Below are 24,776 nucleotides of genomic sequence, written 5' to 3'. Positions count from 1 at the left end.
TAATGTGTATAAGTCAGTGGCCTTAAAATAATTTTATAATAATAAGATAGGTTTTTATCTAGTATACAGAGAAATTTCCAAATATAGTGAGTCTTTGACTGTTTGGTTTAGACTATTTGAGCAAGTAACTGTTGCAAGGAAGGTTTTATCAGTTTTCTTTCATTCAACAGTTTGACCAGCCCCAGGCAAATTTCTTTCTGTTTTGACTTCAATTAATTAACCATATCATAAGTGCTAAAAGCAATGAGTCTTTTAAAAATATGTATTCCTTTTCTTCTATGTCATCATTTCTAGTTTTGCTATTTTACACTCACAAACAAGCTACAAATGGATTAATCATTATGCCATCTAGGATATAAATCCATGGCATAGAGATTGATTTAATAAATAATTTGTCCTCAAATTTTATAATAACTTTTATTTATGGAAGCCGCAAAATGTAATAGTCAATGTGTTGGGCATTTTCATTTATCATTTCCAACTTGTAATTGACAACTTCTTAAGGATTTCCCAATCAAAGCCCCTCCCTTTGTACAGTGAGAAACTGAGAGTCAAGTCAGGTTGCTCGTATTTCCCAAAGTTAAATGACAGTCCGTGGAGAAGTCAATGATAGTTTTTGCCTCTGGATTCCAAGTCTTGTATTTTCAGCACTTCGTCAGTAGGATTTTTATTGGTGTGAAAATTCAGAGGTAGTGGCTTTGCCTTTCCAAGACATTACCAGTTGACAAGAATAACTGGACTGATGAAAAAACATCTCTGTAGATAGAGTGGTCCTTTCTGAGTGTGAGCTTTCTTTAATGTTGCAAGTATTTTGATACCACACTGTCGTTATAGTCACATGATTTGAAATGGAACCTAATTAAATAAGTATTTGAAAACATATATGAGAAATTCACCAGAGTAAATGATGCCAACCAAATCTCACTCTCAAAGTGGTAGTCAGACCAGATGCATACACTGTGAAACCCAATACAGAATAAACTGTGCTGTCCCTTGTACAGGAAGCAGGGAGAAAGTACCATTAGGGGCATCAAAATATTTATTTTTTTCTCTCACTTGTTTCTCTTGGTACTTTTTACAATTACTATTACTTGCTTCTTAATGTCATTCAAATGAAGAAAAGTAAAAATATTATCATTTTTGTATGAATATAATTTCTGTTTATATTGTACAGTGTCAATTTTAAATAAAAATGAGTGCTTACCTCATGTGGCAATGCTGAAAGTTACCCAAATAGTATTTCTTAGTTTGTATATGCATGTGTTTCTTTCCTATGGGAACAATGGAAATGCAGAACAAAATAAACCCAACCTTTTTTAATTTCATTTTTTGATTGCACATATTCTGCTATTGCTCTCAACCTTTGGCGTAATAATGAATAAGATAGGACTTAGCAGGAAAAGTGATTAATATGGGTCATTGTATTTTTCCCTTTCCTTCAAGAACATCATTTTCAGTGTAAGTACTTAGCTGGCACATGGAAATAACACAAGTGAAAATAATACAGTATGGTTCATTGGTCATTAATTTTCTTTTTTCAAATATGTTCTGGTTCAAATGAAGAGCATGACATGTTCCTATGAACATGTCCACTTACTCCGTAAGTCATGACCCTAAGTTGTGACTGTAAGTTATAACATACCGAGGTTGTTTTCAATTTAAATAAAAATGAAATCCTATATATTTTGGGTTTACCAGAATTCACTGCTCACTGAACATCACAGGTACTATATAATGCAGTGGCAAGCAATGTTGGACTTGTCTACTGTGTGTCTCTGCTCTGCACACAGGCGGGCTTCTGCCTGAATAGACTTCAATTACAAAACACCAGTTATGAGACTGACAAACAGAAACTCCGGAATTTCATTGCAACTAAACCCCCACTCCAAAAAATACTACAAGGAGTCCTAAAGCCAGAACCTCAGAGGGACGAATAACAATGAAAGAAGGCCAAAAAAAAAAGTTATTAAAAGAATAAATAAATAAAATCAAAGGAAAGACAAACACAATGGCAAATACAGATGTTAACATATCAATATTAACTCTAAATGTAAATGGACTAAACTCTTCAATAAAAAGACACAGAGTTGCATCCTGGATTAAGAAACAAAACCCAACCTTTTGCTGTCTCCAGGAAACACATTTAGCTACAAAAGATAAAAATAGGCTCAAAGTTAAAGGATGGAAAACAATCCTACAAGCAAATGGACCAAAAAAGAAAGCAGGAACAGCTATATTTATATCAGATAAAACAGATTTCAAACTCAAAAAGATAAAAAGAGACCCCAATGGTCACTACATTATGATCAAGGGGACAATACTTCAGGAAGAAATAACACTCATTAACATATACTCACCAAACGAAGGAGCACCAAAATATATCAGACAACTGTTGTCCTCTCTGAAAACAGACATCAGAGAAAACACATACGTAGTGGGAGACTTCAACACACCACTATCAACAATGGATAGATCAACAAGACAAAAAATAAGTAAAGAAACCAAAGCTCTAAATAAGGACCTAGAGCAATTGGGCTTAACAGACATCTATAGAACACTAAACCCCAAAAAAACGGAGTACACATTTTTCTCAAGCGCACACGGATCATTCTCCAGGATCGATCACATACTGGGACACAAGACAAACATCAACAGATACACCAAGATTGAAATCATATCAACCATCTTTTCTGACCATGAAGGCATCAAACTAGAAATAAACCATAAAAAGAAGGCAAGGAACTTGCCTACCTCATGGAGATTAAAAACCACACTACTGGAAGACCACTGGACTAATGAGGAGATCAAAGAAGAAATTAAAAAATTTTTTGAATTGAACGACAAGGAAGACACCAATATCCTAAATGTATGGGATGCAGCAAAAGCAGTAATAAGAGGAAAATATATAGCAATAGAAGCTCACATCAAGAAACAAGAAAGAACTCAAAGAAACAACCTAATCTCAAAGCTCAAAGATCTAGAAAAAGAACAACAAAAAAACCCCAAAACCAGTAGAAGAAAAGAAATAATAAAAACCAAAGCAGACATAAATGAAATTGAAACTAAAAAAACAATCCAAAAGATCAATGAAACCAAGAGCTGGTTCTTTGAAAAAATCAATAAAATAGACAAACCCCTAGCCAGGCTCACAAAGGAAAAAAGGGAGAAAGCACAAATAAACAGGATCATCAATGAAAGAGGAGAAATCACAACGGACACAGCAGAAATCAAAAGAATAATCAGTAACTATTATGAACAGTTATATGGAAACAAGTTTAACAATCTAGAGGAGATGGACAAATTCCTACAACTCTACAATCACCCAAAGCTAGATAAAGAAGAAATAGAACACCTAAACAGACCAATTACAATTAGCGAAATTGAAATGGTAATCAAAAACCTCCCCAAAAACAAAAGCCCAGGACCTGATGGATTTACAAATGAATTCTACCAAACATTCAGAGACGAATTAATGCCTATCCTTCACAAACTCTTCCAAAAAATTGAGAAGGAAGGGACAATCCCCCCATTTTTTTAAGATTTATTTACGCATACAGAGCTGGGGTACATGCCAGAGGTGTGGGAGGTTAGAGGACTCACCAGAGACAGAGCAGGGAACAGAACAGGCAGACTGACTGAAATACACTGCTGAGGGGGGCAATGAGCATGTCAGGAGAGGTCTGCTGCACCATGTGGGTAGCTCCTGCCCGGGGATCGAACTCGTGCTGCAGCAGCTGCAGATAGCTTCATAGGTTGCATCTTAATCCCTTGCACCACCAGGGACCCCCCCCCATTTCTTTTTAACAAGAATTTCTACATTTTATCCCAAGGAATTAATATATAAATACAAAATTGTACTGAAAAATCATGAAGTAAAAGAATCAAAAGTTAAAGAAAATATAGTCAATTACCGATAGCAAATTTTTTCTAATCAGCAAGAAAAATTTTCATTTCTGTTTAATCTCAGTACAGATGTGAGTTAAGGTCCTGAATACTAGCTTTCAGACCATCATTGTAAATTTAGAAAATATAACTAATGATAATGCTTAAACTGTTTCTCCTAAATTGCTATTCTTCCTACATTATATTGATAAAAAGAAAAAGAAAAAAGAGCTTGATTCGGCACACATTTGCTTAAAAAAAAGAAAAGAAAAACAACTGTAGACATTTTTCTTTTTTAAAAAAAAAGATTTATTTATTTATTTATCTATCTATCTATTTATTTATTTATTTATGCAAGAATCAGGGTACAGGCCAGATGCATGGGAGGGTGAGAGGATTCACCAGAGACAGATTGGGGAACAGAACAGGCAGACTGATGAAATACACTGCTGAGGGGAGCAGCAGGTGTGACAGGAAAGGTCTGCTGTGCCATGTGGGACCCTTGCCCATTGGCTGGGATCGAACTGGCGCTGCAGAGGCTGTGGACAGCTTCATGGCTGGCGCTCCACCGCCTGCGCCACCAGGGGAAGCCCATGTAGACATTTTTCTGCTGGCAAAGAGAATGCTTAATTTCATGAAAAACCTGGAACCTTTTAGGTATAATGTGGCAAAGAAAAGCAGTTGATAATCTTATTGCTGGTCTTGCTGGTGTCCAGTGCTTGTCATTTGTAGTTGTTTCTCTTTTCCCAACTGAGTTAATGGTAGAGGAGCACAGAAACCGAAGCAGCACTTACACTTCCTAGTCCTTCTGCCCTAGCATAATTTTAAAAATCCTCAAACCCAATGACTGTTGCTACAATGTACAATACCAGTTCACTAATCACACATGGTCATTTAAATTTAAATTATTACATAATAAAATTTTATGTTTTGTTCCTCAGTTGCCCTAGCAACATATCAAGTAATTTTCAGTCATGCATGGCTTGTGGCCAGTACAGATTGAACATTTGCATCATTGCAGAAAGTTCTATTGACCATGCTGGCCTATGCACTTACTTAGAAATGAATTTTCATTTTGAACTTATAACTCTCTGGAATCTTGCTTTTAATACTCCAATGACATCATAAATGTCTCATTCCTATATTGATTGTGTTCCTTCCATTTAGTAGTCGCTACTAGATAATTACTAGTGTCTTGTGGGAAGACAGGCAGAAAAGCACAACAGTCTCAGCATTTTAAGTTTAACCCTTTGACAAAGACATACTTCCAGTCATCATAATGTGCTTGCTAAAGTAGAATAATTACTGTATTTCGTCAAATATGTGATATCTTCAATTGAAAGATGCAACCATTATTTTATGTTCCAGTAAGCAATTAAATTATAACGTTCCATTTGTTTCAGTCATCTCAACTTCAAAGATGTTAAAATGTGATAAAATGCACATCTTAGATTTATTGCAATATGATAAAACGAAAAGCCAAATCTTCCTTCATTTACAAAATCATATCTTGCAACATAGAGAGAATAAGACAATTTAATTACAGAAAATTATACTTGGAAGTGTCTTAATGGACTGAGAGCTTTCTCAAAATATTCCTCTATTCCTTTATTCATCTTATGTACATGGTTCTATCTCAGATGACAAATAACTCTCCTTTGTTTTTTTAATAACATGGTATAATTTAGATAAACCTTGTCCTTTTTAGTGTAAAATTCTGCAACTTTGAACAACTGTATATCGTCAAGAAGTGACAGTCAGATCAAAGGTATAGAATGTTTTCACCACACCAAAAATTACCCATGTCTCTTTATAGTCCACTGTACTTGTTCATCACAGCCATGGCTAATACTGATTTGTCGTATGTCTCCATAGTTGTGCATTTTCTCAAATAGCCTACAAGCAGAATCATACAGTCTTATAAATATCATTTCTTTTAGGTTGCATAATGTATTTGAGATCATATATGTTGCTGTGTGAATCATTAATTTATTCCTTTAAATTGCTAAATGGTTTTTGAGTGTATTGCGATACTACAATTTATTCATTCTGCAGTTGAAAGGCATATAGAGTACTCCATTCCATGAATACCATATATGACAATTTACTTATGTCTTCTTTGATGGTCTAGTCACTGAGAAATTTGATATGAAGGTAATATATTTTTAATTATTTCAAAATAGTTGACACTAATACAATTGGCACTGCTTTTTAAAATCCAATTCCAAATTGTTTATTGGTGATATAGAACTTTTGACTCATTTTTCTATAATAGCATTTTACACTTAGATATTGTTAAAGTAATTTATCCATTCTAGACAACTATTATCGGTCCCTTGGGTTTTCTAAATAGACAATTCTGTCAGTTGAGAATAAAGTTTTTTTTTCTTTTTAATGCATGCAATTTAATTTACTAACACTGGCTAGAAATCACCACATCATTTAATCATTTACCATGAAGTGTGATGTAAACTGTCTGGTTTTGGTTTTGTAGTGCTGTTTATCACATTGAGGGTATTTGCTTCTAATTACCATTTCTCAGAGTTTTAAATCATGAGTGCATATAAAATGTCAAATGATTTTTCTGCATCTATTATTATATAAAATTCTTATTTTTGGCTGTTTATTATATGAATTATAATACTTGATTTTTAAATGTCAGGTCATTCTCCTACATCTAGGATATATCCTAGATGTATCTAGATATATCCTACATCTAGGATATATCCCATGTTCATAAAATAGTGATATTTTATGATAAAATAGTGATATTTATATCCAGTGATCATAAAATAATCTCTTTTTTTATCTGGTAGTTTATTAGAATGTTGTTAATTTTTGGACCTATGTTCATGAAGAATATTGATCACTTTTATTTGTGTTAATGCCTTAATATAATTTTGGTATTAAATAACACTGGCCTCCTAAAATGGATGAGAAAGTATTTTCTCCTATAATTTGTTGAACTTGAGTTCATCTTTCAGTAGAGTTCGTCAACAAAGTCATTGAGACCTGCAGTCTTCTTTATTTAAAAAAAAACAAAACTTAATTTCTTCAATACTATAGGAATATTTAGGTACTTCATCTTGAATTAAATTATGCAGTTGTGTGTCTTTCAAATAATTTGTTGATTTAATTTATCAACTGTATAAATCTAGATTTTTTTACTGTTCCCTTTCTATCATTGTAATAATTTGATGATATTCTTTATTTCTAATATTATAATTTTGTCTATTTATTTTTGTCTGTCTCATAGCATTAACAATGTATTAATCTTTGAAAAGAAAATGTTTTTGCTTTCATCAATTTTCTTTATTATTTTCCTCATTCCATTGACTTCTGTCCTTTCCTTGAGTAGGATAGTATTCGGTAGGGTAGTATTATAACCAAACACAATTTTATTGTTCAGTTGACTATCTTAATCAACCTCAGGATGAATTAACTTAATCACTTTTTTCCCACAAATATCTTATACAAGTGAGTTAATATCACAGAGAACATTTCTAGACAGAAATAAGATAGACTAAGGGAAACATCTGTGAGGAATATCCCTATCTCTTCATTCCATTCCAAGTACTATTATCTTGAATGCAGTTGTTAATTTGGAGTTTAGGGCATCAAGGTATGTTCAACAATACATGGATAAATGATTTGTCTCAGAATTGTATAATTAAAACCAATACTGTATAATAAAATATCTGAATATGAATGATTTAATTACTTCAAACACGGTATTTTAATAATAATTGTTAATAATAATAGCAATAATAATAACAACAGCAAAATAATAGTATCTGGTGTTTATTGAACACCAAATATATGCTAAGGACTTCACAAGCATTGTCTTAACTAGTCGCCAGGTTGATAAGTCATGTTATCATCCAAATATGGAACTTAAAACATCCCCTGTCCAGAATATGATTTATTGGAGTTTAAATCTACTTGGCTTCTGAGGTTAAATTCCTATTGCATATTATATACCTTAATTTTCATTGAGAAAGTATTTTTTCTATCCAATCTTTTCTCATCTAGTTTAATATGTTATGATACTTTCCTAAATTTCCCTTTCCTAAATTCTGATACTTTCTTAAATTCCCTTATTTTTTCTAATCATAGTCAGGACTATGATAGTTTTCACATATGTGGGTTATATATATTTCAGAAATTCCAAAGCCTTAATTAGAGTAATTAAAGAAAATCAGGGTGTTCTAAACCAAGATGCTCACTTGCTCTCTGTCTATACCTGTGTGCTTCTGGATTCTAACCATGATTTAGCACTGGGAAGAAATTTTAAAACTTACCCCCTTGCTGAGAATAACTCCCCTTTGTAGTCTTAAAGTGATTATTAATTTCACATTGGGGAAGAACATTGACTCTGAAGCCCTTTTCTCATGTTGTATCATGAAACATCTCCAGCTTCAATTTTTCCTTTCAGTTACATAGGCTCTAAACAAGGGAGTGCTGATAGATCAGAAGAGCATTTCCCAAAGCTGTCTTACAGTCAGGATGACATGTGGCTCCCAGTTAACTGCAGATTTCAAGGTCTCACCTTGGGTGATTTCCTGAAATTTATCTTTTTTTATAGTGCTTCCACTGATTCTTATGGTGCAGAAAATTTGACCAGCATCATAATACATTTTTTAAATTGGGAGGATAACTTTGAGTCATTAGATGCTGATTAATCAAGTGTCATACTAGGCTTCTACAATCAGGCAGACATGGGAACAAAGGGGAAAAAGTCAGATCCACGCACTTCAGTTTCCTCTTTTTGAAATAATCTTCACTTTATCTTCTGGTTATTGGAACAAATATATTGTGATGTCTCCCCTTTGTCAATAGTTGTATGCTTTTGTCATATTGTGTCCAAAGATGGAAAGAGGTCTATTCTTGAATAGGAACCTCAGGCTCTGGTACCTGCTCTACAGGATGGTTTTAGGATAATCTATTTGGTATTTTTGAGGCTCAGTGGGTTTGGTAGAGTTCATAGCTGATAATTTGGCCCTTCAGGAAATTGTTCTGGTTTTGGTAATAACCAGTTTGATGTGCAGATGAATATACATGAAGCCACTGAGATTAAAAGTCAATTCTGTATGTATTTGAGACACATGCAATAAGGAACCTTATAAATGGAGAGATTCAATAGATTTTATGTTGAAATCAGTCCTATTACATCTGTTATGAGAGAAAACATGTTTTTAAATGCTAATTTTCCATTACAATAATGCTTTGTAAAGTCTGTGGAGTTCTTTTTTTCTTTTGAAGTACAGATCTTTCTCATCAGCTTGCTCTTTGGTCATTTTCCCTAAGCATCATAGAAAGAACACATTACTCTTATATCAATATTTGTCTATGTTTTTATTCCAGGCTGAGTTATTTGCATATATTTTCAACCCTCACTTTTTATTTTAATAAGAATTCTCCCTTGTTACTTATTCCAGTAAACTCCCATTCTTTAAAAGAAAATCATTATTTTCCTTCATGATCATCATCAGGACTCTGAAACAAAGTTCTCTCTCTCATCCAAGTTTTCACAGTGCATATTGAGCCATACAATCTAACAGACCCTTTATCACCCAACCTACAATGGCAAGACTATTGGTTCTAATTCTTCCTACAGATTTGTCATTATTGTTTTCTAATTTGTCCCCTTCTCAGGAGCAATCATAAGTTTCTGAAATTTGACCATTTTCAGTTAATTTTATTTTGCCTTCATATGATAATTTTTCTACTCTCCATTATAATGATGGAATTAGGTGCAATTTAGGTGTTTATACCAATTGACTACAAAGACTTCATTATGCATGATTCAATTTTTTTTGTGAATTAGAATTACATTTATTTTGATGAATACTAAAAAATTGCCTGGAAAAATTCACCTTAATTGAAAATTGACTCTAAACATCTTTACTATTATACTATCTTGCAGACTTAAATTAATGATAGAATATATTAGATAAAAAATGAACAAGTAGGGGCCTCCCCGGTGGCGCAGCGGTTGAGCGCTGGGTTGCGAAGCTGCCTGCGGCCTCTGCGGCGCCAGTTCGATCCCTGGCTGCTCCCCGGCCACCAGAGGAGGGTCCCACATGGTGCGCAGACCTCTCCTGCCGCCTGCTGCTCCCCTCAGCAGTGTACTTCGGTCCTTCTGCCTGCTCTGCTCCCTGCTCTGGCTCTGGTGAATTCTCTCACCCTCCCGCGCTTCTGACTGTACCCAGTGCATGTATAAACGAACAAGCAAACAAACAAATAAATAAATAAAACATGCCTCTATTAAAAAAATATATATATTAAAAAAATGAACAAGTAAATTATGTTCATGATCAATAAAAATGTATTTTAATAAATGACTTGAGGGTTTTTTAAAGATAATAGACAATACAATTTTCCTTTCATAATATTTAATCCCTTTCTCAGTTTAATGTTTAGTTTAAGTTTTAATAATCAGGAAAGTAAGACTTATATTTATATATTTACCTTTTTATTAAAAAAGTGGAGTTTAAATGTTTTGTATTAAAAGCAATGTTGAGCTGAAATCACAAAGAATTCAATATATCTATACCCCACCCTATACACAGTCCCATCAATATTTCTGAATCATAGGGGCACATTTGTTATAATTGCTGAATACACATTGTTATGACATGAACCAAAGTGAATAGTGTACACGAGGGCTTATTCTTGGTATAATATGTTTTATAAGTTTGGACAAATGTATAATGACATACGTCCATCATTATAACATCAGAAAATACTGTCACTGCCCTAAAAATCCTCTGTGTTATGCCTATTAATCCCTCTGTTCACCTGATCCATGGCAACCACTGAAATGTTTATCATTACATAGGCTTCCCTTTATAATAATGTCATCTAATTGGAATCATAGATCTGTTAACCTTTTCAGTGTGACTTATTTTACTTAATTGTATGCATTTGCATTTCATTCATGATACTTGCAGTTAGATTGTCAAGATTTGGAGTACATATTTTTTTCTAAAATAAGAATGAAATGGGATTAATTTTCTCAAAGTAAAATGAATTTTAAATTATATTGGGACTATCCAGACAGGAAAAGACATGTAGGTTTAAAAAAGTTAAGAAAAGATCAAAATTATAGATGAGATTAAGTAATAATATTACAATAAAGAATGATAAATAGGGCCTCCCCTGGTGGCGCAGTGGTTGAATGCTGTGCTGAGAAGCTGCCCACAGGCTCTGCAGCGCCGGTTCGATCCCTGGTCCCCCGCAAGGGTCCCACATGGTGCACAGACCTCTCCTGCCGCACCCGCTGCTCCCCTCATCAGTGTACTTCGTCAGTCTGCCTGTTCTGTTCCCCGCTCTGGCTCTGGTGAATTCTCTCACCCTCCCACGCTTCTGACTGTACCCAGTGCTTGCATAAATAAATAAATAAATCTTAAAAAAAAAAGAAGAATGAAAAATAAATTTACCAAACCAATGTATTGGAAAACTGCCTGGTTACTTGTGGAATATAAATAAAAACTGGATTTATAATTCATACCTTAAACAAAAGTAGTTTTAGCTGGATTGACAGGATCATTAATTAAAAAATGCTGGAAAAATAATTCAAGTTCATAATGATCATAATACTTAGTGACTCTTCTCTTGGTATGGTACTAGGATCTAAAATAAGAAATAACTTGAAGAAATTATATTATAAAGATTTAAAATATCTATAAACACACACATGAAACCACCAAAGTGAAAAGGCAAACATTAGTTGGGTAAAATATTGTTGTACTCATGGAAACAAATTTATATTTTGCAATATAAAAGAGTTTTTAGAGATCAAAAGGAAAAAGAAGGATGACCCCGCAGAAAAGACATTTACAGAAAATTCAAAAATGAAGACATATACAGCATTAAAAACTTGTGATGATATATTCAATCTCCATCACATTCTCAATAATTATGTTTTGTTTTTGTTTTTGCCATTCAAACAACCCAACTCAACACAGTAGGTAACAGTTGGTTTATTTTGACATTAAAAAAAAAAGATACATATATAGCACACAAAAGTATGATTTTTTTAAACGTTTCTAGAGAATGAATCATAATATGAATCAAAATGTAAAATGTGCATATCCTCTGACCTACAAGTCTTTCTTTGTGGAAATACATACTAAATGTAAAATGAAAATAATATCAACATTTTATATATTTCAAAGGATCTGACCATCCTCTATAGTTATTAATATATATAAATATGTAAGATATACATTATTGAAAATTATATATATATTACATTTTTCAAATTACTTAAAAATCATTCAACACAAATGAGTCTTAATTACCTCTGAGAATATATGTTGTAAAAAGTGACTAATACAAAATTCATACAACTACTTTGAGTTTGTTTTTTTCCTGATTGATAGTAAAACATTTAGTAAATAATGAACAAATTGCAGTTGAGGTAGAATTGACTTCTCTGGTTCCATCCTTTTGACTTAGCTTTATGTAATAACTAAATCATAGCCACGTAATATTTTTACAATCTTATGACATAAGATTTAGGTATATCTTGTTTTCTCTATATTCCTGATAAGTGAATTATTTGTTTTTCATGCATCCTGTTCAAGAATCCCAAGCTAAGATTTGACCACATTGAAATGAATAACTTTTATGCCAAATTGGCGAGAAATGCAATGAATACTTTCTTCTGTTCCATATGTGGCTACTCAATTTTACTTAATATGCATTTGCATTTCATTCATAATACTTGCAGTTAGATAGTCAAGATTTAGAGTACCTATTTTTGAGACATTCATTTTCATCCTTGCCTTTCCAATTCTAGCATAAGTAGGAACAGGATTGAAAGTTTGTCTCTCTGTCCTAATTGCTATATATTTATTTTTGCATTGCTATGCTCAAAAGAACACTAGTTTATCAGTAGCTAGTTGATGTTGAAATTTATTTCAGTGCAAATTAAAAACCTACTTGCACTACTGACAGCAGTTGACCTTTAAGTGCTCTTCAGGTTTTCAAACCAGATATTTTCAATGATGGTACAAAGAGTTTAATGCCAGTTGGTATGACAGTGGCTTATTTGCATTAATGAATGCAGAAAGGTCTAGTACATGAAAATATATTTTTATAAAGAGTGGTATTATCAGTGAAGTTGGTACTTTAGTCAGCAGTATATTATGTTTAAAGTTAAATGTTAAATATAAATAATTGAAAAACCAGTGCTATGAAGTGTCTTTGAAATGAAATTTTGCATTAGGGACATCTCATGAACTGAATTCTATGAACAACTTGAAGTGGATTTATCTGTGCCGATGAGTTAATTTGTATAACTGTTATATATTAGAAAATGAGCTGTTCTGTTCATTCAAAAGCCCTTGTTGTATGATAAATTATATTGTTCTCATACTGGCTGCAGGTCAGTTATAATATATCCTGAGCACAGGATATATTATAGCACAGGATATATTATACCTGAAATTCAAAAAGTACTACCTAAAATTGAAAAAGGATACTCAGATAATTTTAATACTTAAATCCATTTCCTTAAATACAATTACTATATTTAATGAAAACATGTTTACCTCATATGATCTCTTATTAGGTCATACACTTTAATAGCATGCTGACAGTATCATATTTTTTTTTTTTAGAATTTTTTTTTTTTAATAGAGGCATGTTTTTTTTTTTCCTTTATTTATTTAGTTTGTTTGTTTTGTTTATACATGCACTGGGTACAGTCAGAAGCGCGGGAGGGTGAGAGAATTCACCAGAGTTAGAGCGGGGAGCAGAGCAGGCAGAAGGACCGAAGTACACTGCTGAGGGGAGCAGCGGGCGGCAGGAGAGGTCTGTGTGCCATGTGGGACCCTCCTCTGGTGGCCCGGGAGCAGCCGGGGATTGAACCAGTGCTGAAGCCGTGGGCAGCTTCGCAACCCAGCGCTCAACCACTGCGCCACCTGGGAGGCCCGACAGTATCATATTTCAATCCAAAGTGACTACCCCATGAACAGTGACATCACCAAAACAGTTTTTTTTTTTAAAAATGGGAAGTCTGGAAAATACACATAAGGCAAGGAAAATAAAACATATTACTCTACCATGAATCTTGTGTGGTAACAATATCTATAGACTAACAGAATGACCAAAGTGTTTTTATGACCGATAATTACATTTTTGGTTTTAATTAGCCAAGTTTATTTTCATTTTTTCTATATAGATTTTGTCAAAAATTGAGTCAAATAAAAGCAGCACCTAACTTTAACTTCTTCATCAGCACACATATGTTTAGTATTTAGATTATTGATTTAGCATGTTGACCATTTAGCATAAGCCTGTGTGCTTGTCCTATGCTGTAAAATATTTGGACAATGATTACATGTTTGGAATCAATAAGATATTGGTTCCCATCCTGGTTTTACTAATTGAATATCCTGGATGGATAATAAGCTTGAAGTTTATGTTGAGCATTAAGTAACAAAACGAATGACAGTAGATTAAAATACTGATTAATAATATTTATAACTTTAATTCCTTCCTATATTTATTTCCCTTTTAACCAATACTTGCCTGCCCACAGTATTCAGAAAGTTGTTTTTTTTTTTAAATCAACATTTTAGAAAGAGTTTTGTAGAACTGTAGTTTATATTGTTGTGAATTGCATTTACTGCATTTTATCCTGCCAGAGAGTCTGGTTGTTTACTACATAATAAAGTTAATATTTTTCCAACAGCAGGATCACTACTCACTCAGCCCAAAACATATTTCACTATTCTAGGACAAACGTGGCATCTTTGTACCACCTAGTTCCAGGAGATACTAACACACTTTTACTCAATCTGTCATTTCTTTCCCTGGCATTCTTTCATAAACACTATTTACTCAGAAATTTGCTCCCTCACAGTTTAATTTTCCTAACTATTTAAGTCAGTGGCAACTCTATAATACTGTTTTAAATTCTTCAGACCATGGAAATGCTTGCTATTTTTACCAATTTGGCAGTTTAACTGCAGAGCAGAAAAAGCTTTAACACCCAGAGACATAAACTTATGATTTACGCATAAATTACTGGAGTACCCAGTTCCTTTTTCTTGTAAGTGTAGCTCTCCTTGACATGAATCCCCATAGATGTCTTATGTGATAATTGATATTCCAAGTAAAAAGTGTGAAAAACTGCTAGAGAAGAGGGATTTACATGTTTAATCTGGTATATTAGATCATATTTCCAAAACGAAATCTCTCTTAACTGTGGTAATCACAATTAATCCATGCCTACTCCTGTCAATAAATCTTGGAGGGTGGCATAATAGGTTTTTCAAAAATGAATCTTTGCAAAGCTGGAGTCGTGCTTTCTGTTTGAGCTCCCTGAAAGTATGCAAAGAGATTAAGATACATTATGGATTGTAATCAGACATGGAATGAAATTGTTCCCAAACCTGAAATAGGAATTATGAACAATAGTATCTTTCTTGAAGTTAATTTAAGCATTAAATATTATAAATATATAAAGCACAAAACAGAGTTAGGAATATAGGTAATGCCCAGTTGAGGAATTTATAGGATAACCTGAAGTTTGTTACAGTAGCTGCATTTTTCTCAGCTATTTTAATCACTCAATGCCTAAGTCAACTGTTATCTTCTCTATAGTGCATTCTTGAAAAAAAAAACTTAATCTCTTCTTGGAAAGCCTATAAGTTTATAATCTGCAAATTCTAATTTAACGATGACCTGCAAAAGAGCATCCCTTACTAATCTAAAATTCATAACCGTGTAACCCTGGTTGGATCACAAGCTCCCTGGGTACAGAACATCACATTTACTATGGTCTTTGCATCTGTGAAGATTTCCAATTTATGAGCTTGCACAGAACTTGTATTCAGTAAGTATTTATAAATTGAATGATAACATATAGGAATAAATAAGTTTTTCAACTGATAATAAAAGTATTTTTATTCTCAAGATCTTTTTCTTAAAAAAGTAACTTTTATAAAAAAAAGTATTTAGTCTAACAGAGGCTGTTGCTTTATGTACATTTGATCAATAAATCATTGCAACTAATTTTACCTATAAAGCATGAATACCACTGTGTTGAAAAACTTCTCTAATTCTTTTGTGCTCAAGTTCTGAGAGGACTTAAAAACACCTGCTTTTTCTTTCTTTCAGTAATTTCATACTATGTCTATAATAAGTCCAACCAATATTTGTTAGTTGCTGATTCTGCATTTGCAAATTTGCCTTCTTCCTAAAATTTACTTGTATCCTCACAGTCACTAATCTTTCTGCTTTCTAAATCATTCAGACATGTACAAACAACAGAACCTTTGAGTTGCATGACACACTTTCCAGATGAAGTCAAACAAGGAGACACTTTGATTTCTTGTTTCATTGTTAATTAATGTGTTTTTCATAGTCTTTTGAGTGTTGTGTTTTTCGTGCTTTTGCTCTTTATTGATGACATTGCTATTTTAAATGCTCCAAAACATAGGAGTGAAATGCTGGCTCGTGTTCGTAGGAGCAAGATATCTTTCCATCTATCCCTGTTTAATATTTTTCTATTACATATTTTTTATATTCTGTTGTGGGTATAGAATAATGTGGGGAAAGTTTAAATGTGGGGAAAGTTAACAAAATCAGAAATCTATGAGATCTGCCATGAGTACACATTCACATACACATCAAAAGATGGTGAAGTTAGAAGAAAGAATACTATTCTAGGAGAAGGCAAGGCTTCAGTCATTTGGCTCTGTAGACTACCCTAGATGAGTCTGCAATATGGTAGCCTGTTACTTCAGCTCTCTAAGTGTTTGCAGGTAAGACAAGGTACCTTCTTTATTGTGGCCTTGCACCTCAGTATACCAACTGAGAGAAGTCATGCTATATCAGGCTAAGAACTTCCAAGCAGAAAGAACTTTAAAAATCACCCTCTACAAATCACGATTTAGACTCCAAAAATCTTAAGTCTTCTGGAATCATATTTTCAGAATAGTCAATAACCTCTATAGCATAGAGTATTCAAAAAGACCAAAGGTCAATGGTTATATTTGGTTTTGTCCTTGTAGTTGTTTTGACCTGCTTTGACTGACAGGAAGTAAGCCTAGAATTTCGGTGCAATGAGCTATATGATTAATGGGTGGTATGAATAGTCTCCTTTTGTCCATAACATCATTGGCACATTTGTTATGTGGAAGACCAAGTGCTCTCTTGGCAGTTTACTTTGGCAACAGAAGTTTCTGAGATGGGCAAAAATGTTTATAGAGGTGGTCATATTTCTTACCTCTTGTCAACTCTAGTAGTAAATTCAGGGTTTAAGATTTGTAGTCAAATAAAAATGTAATAGAATACAATGTGTACTACAAAATGGATGCCACCAAAAAAAAAATTTTTTTTGTATCGATACATGTTTAATAAAGATGATCTCAAATTTAATAATTATTCCAAAAGAAATTGGGGAATTGCAGCAAGAAGATATAACAGTTTGACTCTCAGGGAATTTTAATTGACAGTATTATATGTGTGCAATGTACAGCCACTAAGGAATAAAAGAAGTTTTTATAATTGCATGGTGAAAAATGAAAACATCAATATAAGTTCTATAAATTCCAGAAATAATAATATAACTGAACATAGCTAAATACAGGAATATTTTCTTCAGTATATTTACTTAGATTAGGAAAAAAAAATAATCATTGTATGATACCATAGACATCATTTATTTCCCTAACTCATATTTGACAACTTTTCTCATCTCCTCTATATCCCCCTATTTCATCTTCTGCAATTAGTAAGAACCAAAATATAGAGCTATCTTTGCATTATCTTCTGTGGTCATATGTTTAGGACTTAATGTCACTCTCTTATGAGCACTTATGGGTTCTTTTAAAGATGGCACTAAGGTCTCTTGAAGATCACTTACTTGCAATCAAACTTAAATATATGATTTTCAGTTATTACTATGAAGAGTTGAAGGTTGTTATTTCATTTTTGTGTCCACCAACAAACACATGAAGTTGCTTGAGTTTTCCCTATTGGAATCAGTACGTAACAAATATTGATTGTATTTTTCATATAGACAGGAATGTTCATACCTGGAACGAGCAACATTCTAGTGGGAAAAAGGAGAAATATACTGTATTTATACTATAGGGTGAAAAGTGTCCTAAGAAATCAAAGAGAATTGATACAGAGAAGATTTTCAATTGAGAGGGTTAATACGAGCTGTATTAAAGAGGGGAAATTTCCACCTGTGTGGTTTGAATAATATGTCCTAGGGAAAAAAGGCAGAAAATGTTTAAATATACAGAAGGAGTCTGTGGAAAGGAATGAATGGAGGATGGAACAACATGTAGAACCCAAAACACCAAAAGCCTCATTCATTGATAAAGCAGTTTGGATTTTATTTAATATTCAGTGAGGTGTCACTGAAAAATTTTCAGGAGAAAGCAATATCGCAGTTCTACTAAGTATAGAGTAGAACCGAGTAAGGATGGGAGTGATGGAAGAAGATAGTTGAGAGTCTGTTGCAGAATGCTTAGATAAGGGAACAAACTCCTCTACTGGTATATTTCACATTTTTCTAGATTTTATGAAGATGAAGATACCGATTAAGTTAGAGTCTTTAGCCAAAGTGAGGTTGATCACTCTTTTTTTTTTTATTTCAGATTTTTCATTATTCATATACTGCTTCCTATGTGATTTACAACATACACACTAGGTAAGTTCTTTGATTTTCTGTTTTCATGAGCAATTATCAAACTTGGTTGTTCTAGTGGATGCCAATTTGTTTATTAAAAAATATTTACCTTTTTTTCAAGGGAAGTTTGGGAGTTAAATCCTCCAGAAGTAGAGGACTCCATACTGCAGTATGCGGCCTGGGGTGTCCAAGGGCAGCAGCTGGTAAGCACAGGCAATGTGATGCACCAAATACTATCAGCTGCAGCCTACAGAACATATTTACAGAAATCACTGTCTTGTAAAAATTGTCCCATTACATTTGATTTTTGTCTATTTATCTTGATATCTTTATCTAGTATTCTAATTTAAGAACATATCAAATAATACTAGTATATATTATTTGATATAGTTTAAAAATTTATCAAATAACACTAGTATTATTTGATACTGATATTATTTATATATTAATTTAAAAAGATTAATTTTATAGAGTATTGTAGAGCATTGTTTATAGAGTATTTTATAGAGTATTGTTTATAGAGTATTGTATGATGTCACAGATAGTTAACAGTGAAACCTGGAAGAGTTCCAAGTATACTAAGACCTAATATTAGAGAGTCCTAGCCACTGGAAAGAACCTTGAAAAAAATCTTTAAAATTTTGATTGGTTTCAAATGATACCTTTGTTCTGAAGGAACCTGGCATCTATACCAAAATAATAATAGTCTGATACATTTAAGGAAGTATATTAATCACATGTGTTTTCTTTAATGATTCCTGTGTGATATTGATTCTTTATTCCTCGATATATTTGAGAAAATCATTAAAATAGTAAATGTCCATGAAAATTATAGGTCCTCTGGTAGAAGTTCTTTTGCAGATAGCTGAATCATGGGTCCATTACTTATAAGCTGTTGAACTTGAGGATATTAGTTAATTTCTCTATGCTTCATTTCCTTTACTTTAAAATGGTAACAGTAACAGCACTTTACTAACTGTGCTATTCTAGTTGAATTCCTATATATAAAACCCTTCAAAAAGTATTTGGCATATAATAATAAATGTTAATCTTTATATATTTTTAAAGGGTGGTATAAATATAGTTACTTTTAATTTCTTTAGTAATTTCAGTATTTCTACTTTTGTGGAGAATTAGGCCTAAGTTCTGTATAATGACAGTTTCCATGGTCCTTTGGGGAAATTTTAGGATAAATTTCACATTTGTTAAGGTTATCTTTTGTGTGTTGAGAACCATAAATTCAAAATCAGTCAAAGGTCACATCTTTTCAAATGGTTTATGGTCCATTTCATGTGAATATGACAGCTTTGTCAATATTTGAAGCTATCAGCAAACTCAGCAATAAGATTTTATTAGAGATGAGTCACTACAATGTTTTAATTAGTTTTCCATTAAATTAATTAGAGGACTGCAGTATTTACAAACTAAGGACAATTAAATCCACATCATTAATTTTCAGTTTCTAATTTTATTTGCTATAAAAGAAACCTCTGATTTTAGAGAAGAGATTGACATAATTTATAGATAAAGAGGTTCTGATCTAGAACTCAAAAAATGGAGAATTTTCCAGCAGCACTAGGTGTGGGGAAAGGCAATTCTGAATGTGGCAAGCTTTGTGGAAAAAAACTGACATTAAAAAAACAAACAAACATACATGAATTAGTTAGAGAAGGCAGTGAATAGACCACATTAGCTATTGTAAAAGTTTTTTAAAAAGATATGGTGGGTCCTAAAACAAAAAAAGTATGCAAGGCATTTAATTGAAAAGGCTTTTGTTATGAGAGTGTGTGTCTTTTTTCTTTTCAAAAGCTGATATCATTCCTTTAAACATTAAAAAATTCATATAATGCATACATTCACATGAATTGATATATAACAACAAAATCTACTTATATTCTATCACAAGAGTTGAAAGATTTGGAAAATCAATTTAGTTTGCATTTGAGAAGGGAAATTCATTTTACTAATTAGAAAAATATGTTGAATCACAAGACCTTCAGCTCATCTAGATTATTTATTTGTTTGTTTGCTTGTTTATTTATGTGTCTTAAGAAAGGTTAACTGTTCTGAGTTTAGCTTGTTCATGCTAAAATGAAATCATAACTGCTGAATTATGTTTGAAATATAAATAGATAGGGAATAACACGTCAGGATTCTCCAGAAAACAACCAATGTGGTATGTGTGTCTGTATGTATGTGTGGTCTGTCTCCTGATAGACAGACAGCCAAACAGACTGTCAGAAACATAGAGGAATAGAGATAGAGAATGGACCTTGTGCATATGGGGTTTGGCAAGTCCAAAAGCTGAGGCAGTCTGTCAGGCTGAAAACTCAAGTAAGCATTAATGTTGCAATGTTGAGCACAGTCTTGAGACAAATATTGTTATTTGGGAAAGTTGTTTTTCCAATTATGGCCTTTAACTGATTGGATGATGACCACCCACATTATTCTTTACTAAATATCCACTCGTTGTCAATGTTAATCACATCTACAAAATACTTTAACAAGGCTGTTTGAATAAACTGTGAGGCACCATAACCTAGCCAAGTTCACACATAAAATAAACCATCACAGCATACTCAGCACTCAATAAGTGATAACTGTTCATTTGACTCCACCCATCCTTTCCTCTAGCAGCTCACTTTCTAATATTCCTTCCCCAATTGCTGGCTACCCAAATACATCGACTGCCTAAAGAGATTTGTTAAAAGCACAGATCCTTTATATATAGCTCACACAGGGTTACAAAATGTTATTGAGGGCCTCCCCCGTGGCGCAGCGGTTGAGCGCCAGGTTGCGAAGCTGCCCATAGCCTCTGCGGTGCCGGTTCGATCCCCGGCTCCTCCCCCGGGAGGAGGGTCCCGTGTGGCACGCAGACCTTTCCTGCTGCCCACTGCTCCCCTGAGCAGTGTACTTCGGTCCTTCTGCCTGCTCTGCTCCCCGCTCTGGCTCTGGTGAATTCTCTCACCCTCCCGCGCTTCTGACTGTACCCAGTGCTTGTATAAATAAATAAATAAATCTTTTAAAAAAAAGTTATTGAAATGACACATACAATCATGCATGTAGCAATCAAGATATGATGAAATAACGTATCACCTGATTTACCACTCCATCAAAGGACAAAAGCTCAGATTTTTTTTTTTCTACCTCAATCTCTCTTTCTATTTCCAGAAACTGACCCACTGCTCCCATGAGTCTCAGACATCCCCTTTTGTATATCCAGTCATTGCTTTCTTCTCTTCAGACATCTTTGTCAATGCTTTCTCTCCTCTCCTCTGATAACAGTTTCCCAACTTTTCCACATGCAAAGTGAATTGCCTACTTTTTTAAAGATTCTAACATTCCTCTATTTTACCTCAACTTACTTAATGTTTTATATAGTCTACTTACATTGCTATTTTTTTTAATATTGCTTTCTTCTGCCACTGAACTACATTAGTCATTTCTAGAGAAGGCAGAATACAGAATGTACTGCCTCTCTCTCTGTCTCTTTCTCTTTCCTCTCCCTTGCTCCCTCCTTCCCTGCTGCCCTCCCTCTCTCTCCCTCACTGTTTTCCTCTCTTCTCCTCCTCTCTTTTTCTCTCCCTCCCTCCATCTAGGACTCATCTTAGTGTAAGGCACAATATAGATTAATAAATTACTGGGCATGGTGAGAATTAATGATAGATTGACTTGTTTCTGTGGACAGTTTTGAGGATGGTGTAATATGAAAAAAAAGTCATGTATGAAAGTCTGGTAGAAGAGTTCAAAATAGGCTGTGAGGAATTGAGTCCAGAGGCAGAGATTGAGGCTTATATGCTTTTATTATAATCCAGAACTGAATTTATAAGTATTTATATAGATAAAAGTAAATCCAGTTTTAAACTGAGATCTAAAATTTGATTTGTGTTCAGCATTAGAAATTGTCTTATAAATAGTCATTCAAGTGAATTAGATTATGTAAATACTGTATTTTATTTCTATAGTTTTAGAAAATATTTTACTTTAGACTCATTTTTTTAAAAATACTTTATAACAAGTCTAGTGTATACATACAAAGGACTGTACATAGTTAATGTATAGAGCTTGATGTGGTGGAGATGAGTAGGCACTCATGCAAGCATCACCACATTCAATGCCATAAATGTATTTATTAATTCTGACAGTTTCCGGTGGCTTGCTCGATTGATTGATTGGTTGGTTGATTGGCTAGTGATAAGAACACTTAACATTAGACTCCATTTTTGATTTTTTTTTTTGGTCTATTCTGGGTAAAATAAAATCACTATACTTTTGCTTGCACCATCATTGAGCTTTAAAAATATTCAAAGTTTTACTTATATTTTATGACGTAGAGAAGTTATTTTTCTTCATTTTATTACCTATACTTTGGAAAACTAATTTTTAGGTCATTTGTACAGATACTAATAAAAATTATCCAATTTTTCCTTATCATCTGCATTTTTACTGTTATTAGAAATTTATAATTATAGTAAAACCTTAAGTAATTAGCAAAGGCTCAATACTCACGGAGATTTTCAGTTTCCTTAATCGAAACATTTCCATTAAGAGAAATTTTGAACAATTGTGTTCACTTAAAGTATGGCTCTTGTCCTTGCTGGCTTAAGCTAGTTTTTTTTTTTTTTTTTTTTTAATATTTATTTTTTATATCGTTCTTCATTTTTTTACAATGTATGCTTTCTCATTTCAATTATAGTCCCGTGGAATTCCCACCACCAATTCACCCATGTCCCATCACCATAGTCCCTTGTACTCTTCCCACCCATTTTTTTTTAAGAAGTGGCGTACAAGCCAGAGTCATGGAGGGTGAGAAGATTCACCAGAGAAAGCAGGGAGCAGAACAGGCAGATGTAACAAAATACACTGCTGAGGGGAGCATCGGGCGAGCCTGGAGAGGTCTGCTGCGCCATGTGGGTTGCTCCCCAGCAGGCCAGGGATCAAACCTGCCCCCGCAAAGGCCATGGACAGCATCACATTGCTGAGCTCAACCCCTTGTGTCACCAGGGAGGTCCCCCACCCCTGTTTTGATCCAACTCCCTCCTCCCCGCTGCAGAATGTCTCTGGTTTATAGTTGCTTGTTGATTTTGATTTTCACTTTATTATAATAACTTTTTTTTTTTCTTTCCACTGATCCATTATTTGGATCCTATATATTCCTCCTATAAGTGGTACTTTTCTTTTTTCTTTCTGGCTGACTTCACTGAGCATGATCCCTTCCTAAGCTAGGTGTTTAAGGTAGCATTTTCTTTTTGTCAGTGTGGCACTTTTCAAAGATGTTATTGATATATTTCCTACTAAAACTCAATATGATTTTGCCTTACATTCCATTGTGTCAATTTTTTTCAAAATAAAAGTAATTATTTTAATATACATCTACATATATTGCAAAAATCTATGATATGTGCAAACATGATATACACATGCATTCACTCATACATAGTGCGCATGCTAATACACACACATAGTCACTTGCAAACATGCACACCTTCACCCCTTGCTTCTGGTGTCATGCACATTTTTAATGGAGTCTTGGGCTTCCAGTCCTAAGCATATCAGAGCTTCCATGGAAGTAAAGAGGACAGTAAAAGTAAGTTCTACTTCAACTCAGTTATTCACTGCAGTGGGTGTGGTGCTGATTCCTAACTAGCACACTGGAGCCAGAATTGCTAGGAGGTGAAGCCAAAAAATTAACACCATTAGCACCCTCAATTGTTTGCCATGAAGACTGTTTCCCATATAAATGAATTTGGATCAATTTTTGTTTATCTCATTCATCTTTATTAGTGGATATAATTGAAAACAGGTTACCTTCATGTTATCTGGAACAAAATCTAATATTTTTAGTTCCAAGAAAGAAAATAAAAACAAAATCTCTTATCATTTTCTAGTGCTAAGTACATCTAAGCTCTAATTGGTCTCATTTTAGATTTGGCATCAGAAAAATCACTATTAAGAAGTTAATAGAATATCTTTACTCAGCATTTAGACTGGAAATAACTAATAAACCATAACAGTATCTATATATAAAAGAACAAAAAATATGCAATTGCAATGTACAAATTATAGGAAAATGAATTTGCTGTCTGAAAAATCATGCAAAAATCAGGTAAGAATTCTCATAAGCCCGTTATAGTGTCTTGTTATTATTTAAATACATTTTATAGTTTCTATATAAATTTAGAGATTTTCAAAAAATCAATATGCATTTTTGATCCTTTATAGGCACACATTT

The 24,776-nt window shown here is 33.4% G+C and overlaps 1 protein-coding gene across 5 annotated transcripts in view; it reads left to right on the top strand.

The window, feature by feature from the left end:
* Positions 1-24,776, top strand: part of DPP10 (dipeptidyl peptidase like 10) — a gene marked incomplete at both ends in the record, with an annotated part of 1,271,390 nt that overhangs the window by 1,118,585 nt on the left and 128,029 nt on the right. For all 5 annotated transcript variants that reach the window (XM_084246025.1, XM_084246024.1, XM_084246023.1 and 2 more), the window contains 2 exons: positions 18,513-18,565; positions 18,666-18,747. In XM_084246025.1, the coding sequence (XP_084102151.1) occupies positions 18,513-18,565; positions 18,666-18,747 (135 nt within the window). The remainder of the gene's footprint in view (positions 1-18,512; positions 18,566-18,665; positions 18,748-24,776) is intronic.

Source organism: Talpa europaea (assembly GCF_964194135.1).
Source record: "Talpa europaea genome assembly, chromosome: 1".
NCBI lineage: Eukaryota > Metazoa > Chordata > Mammalia > Eulipotyphla > Talpidae > Talpa > Talpa europaea.
The sequence above is the reverse complement of the archived record's forward strand: the minus strand, read 5'-3'. Positions and strand labels throughout refer to the sequence as shown.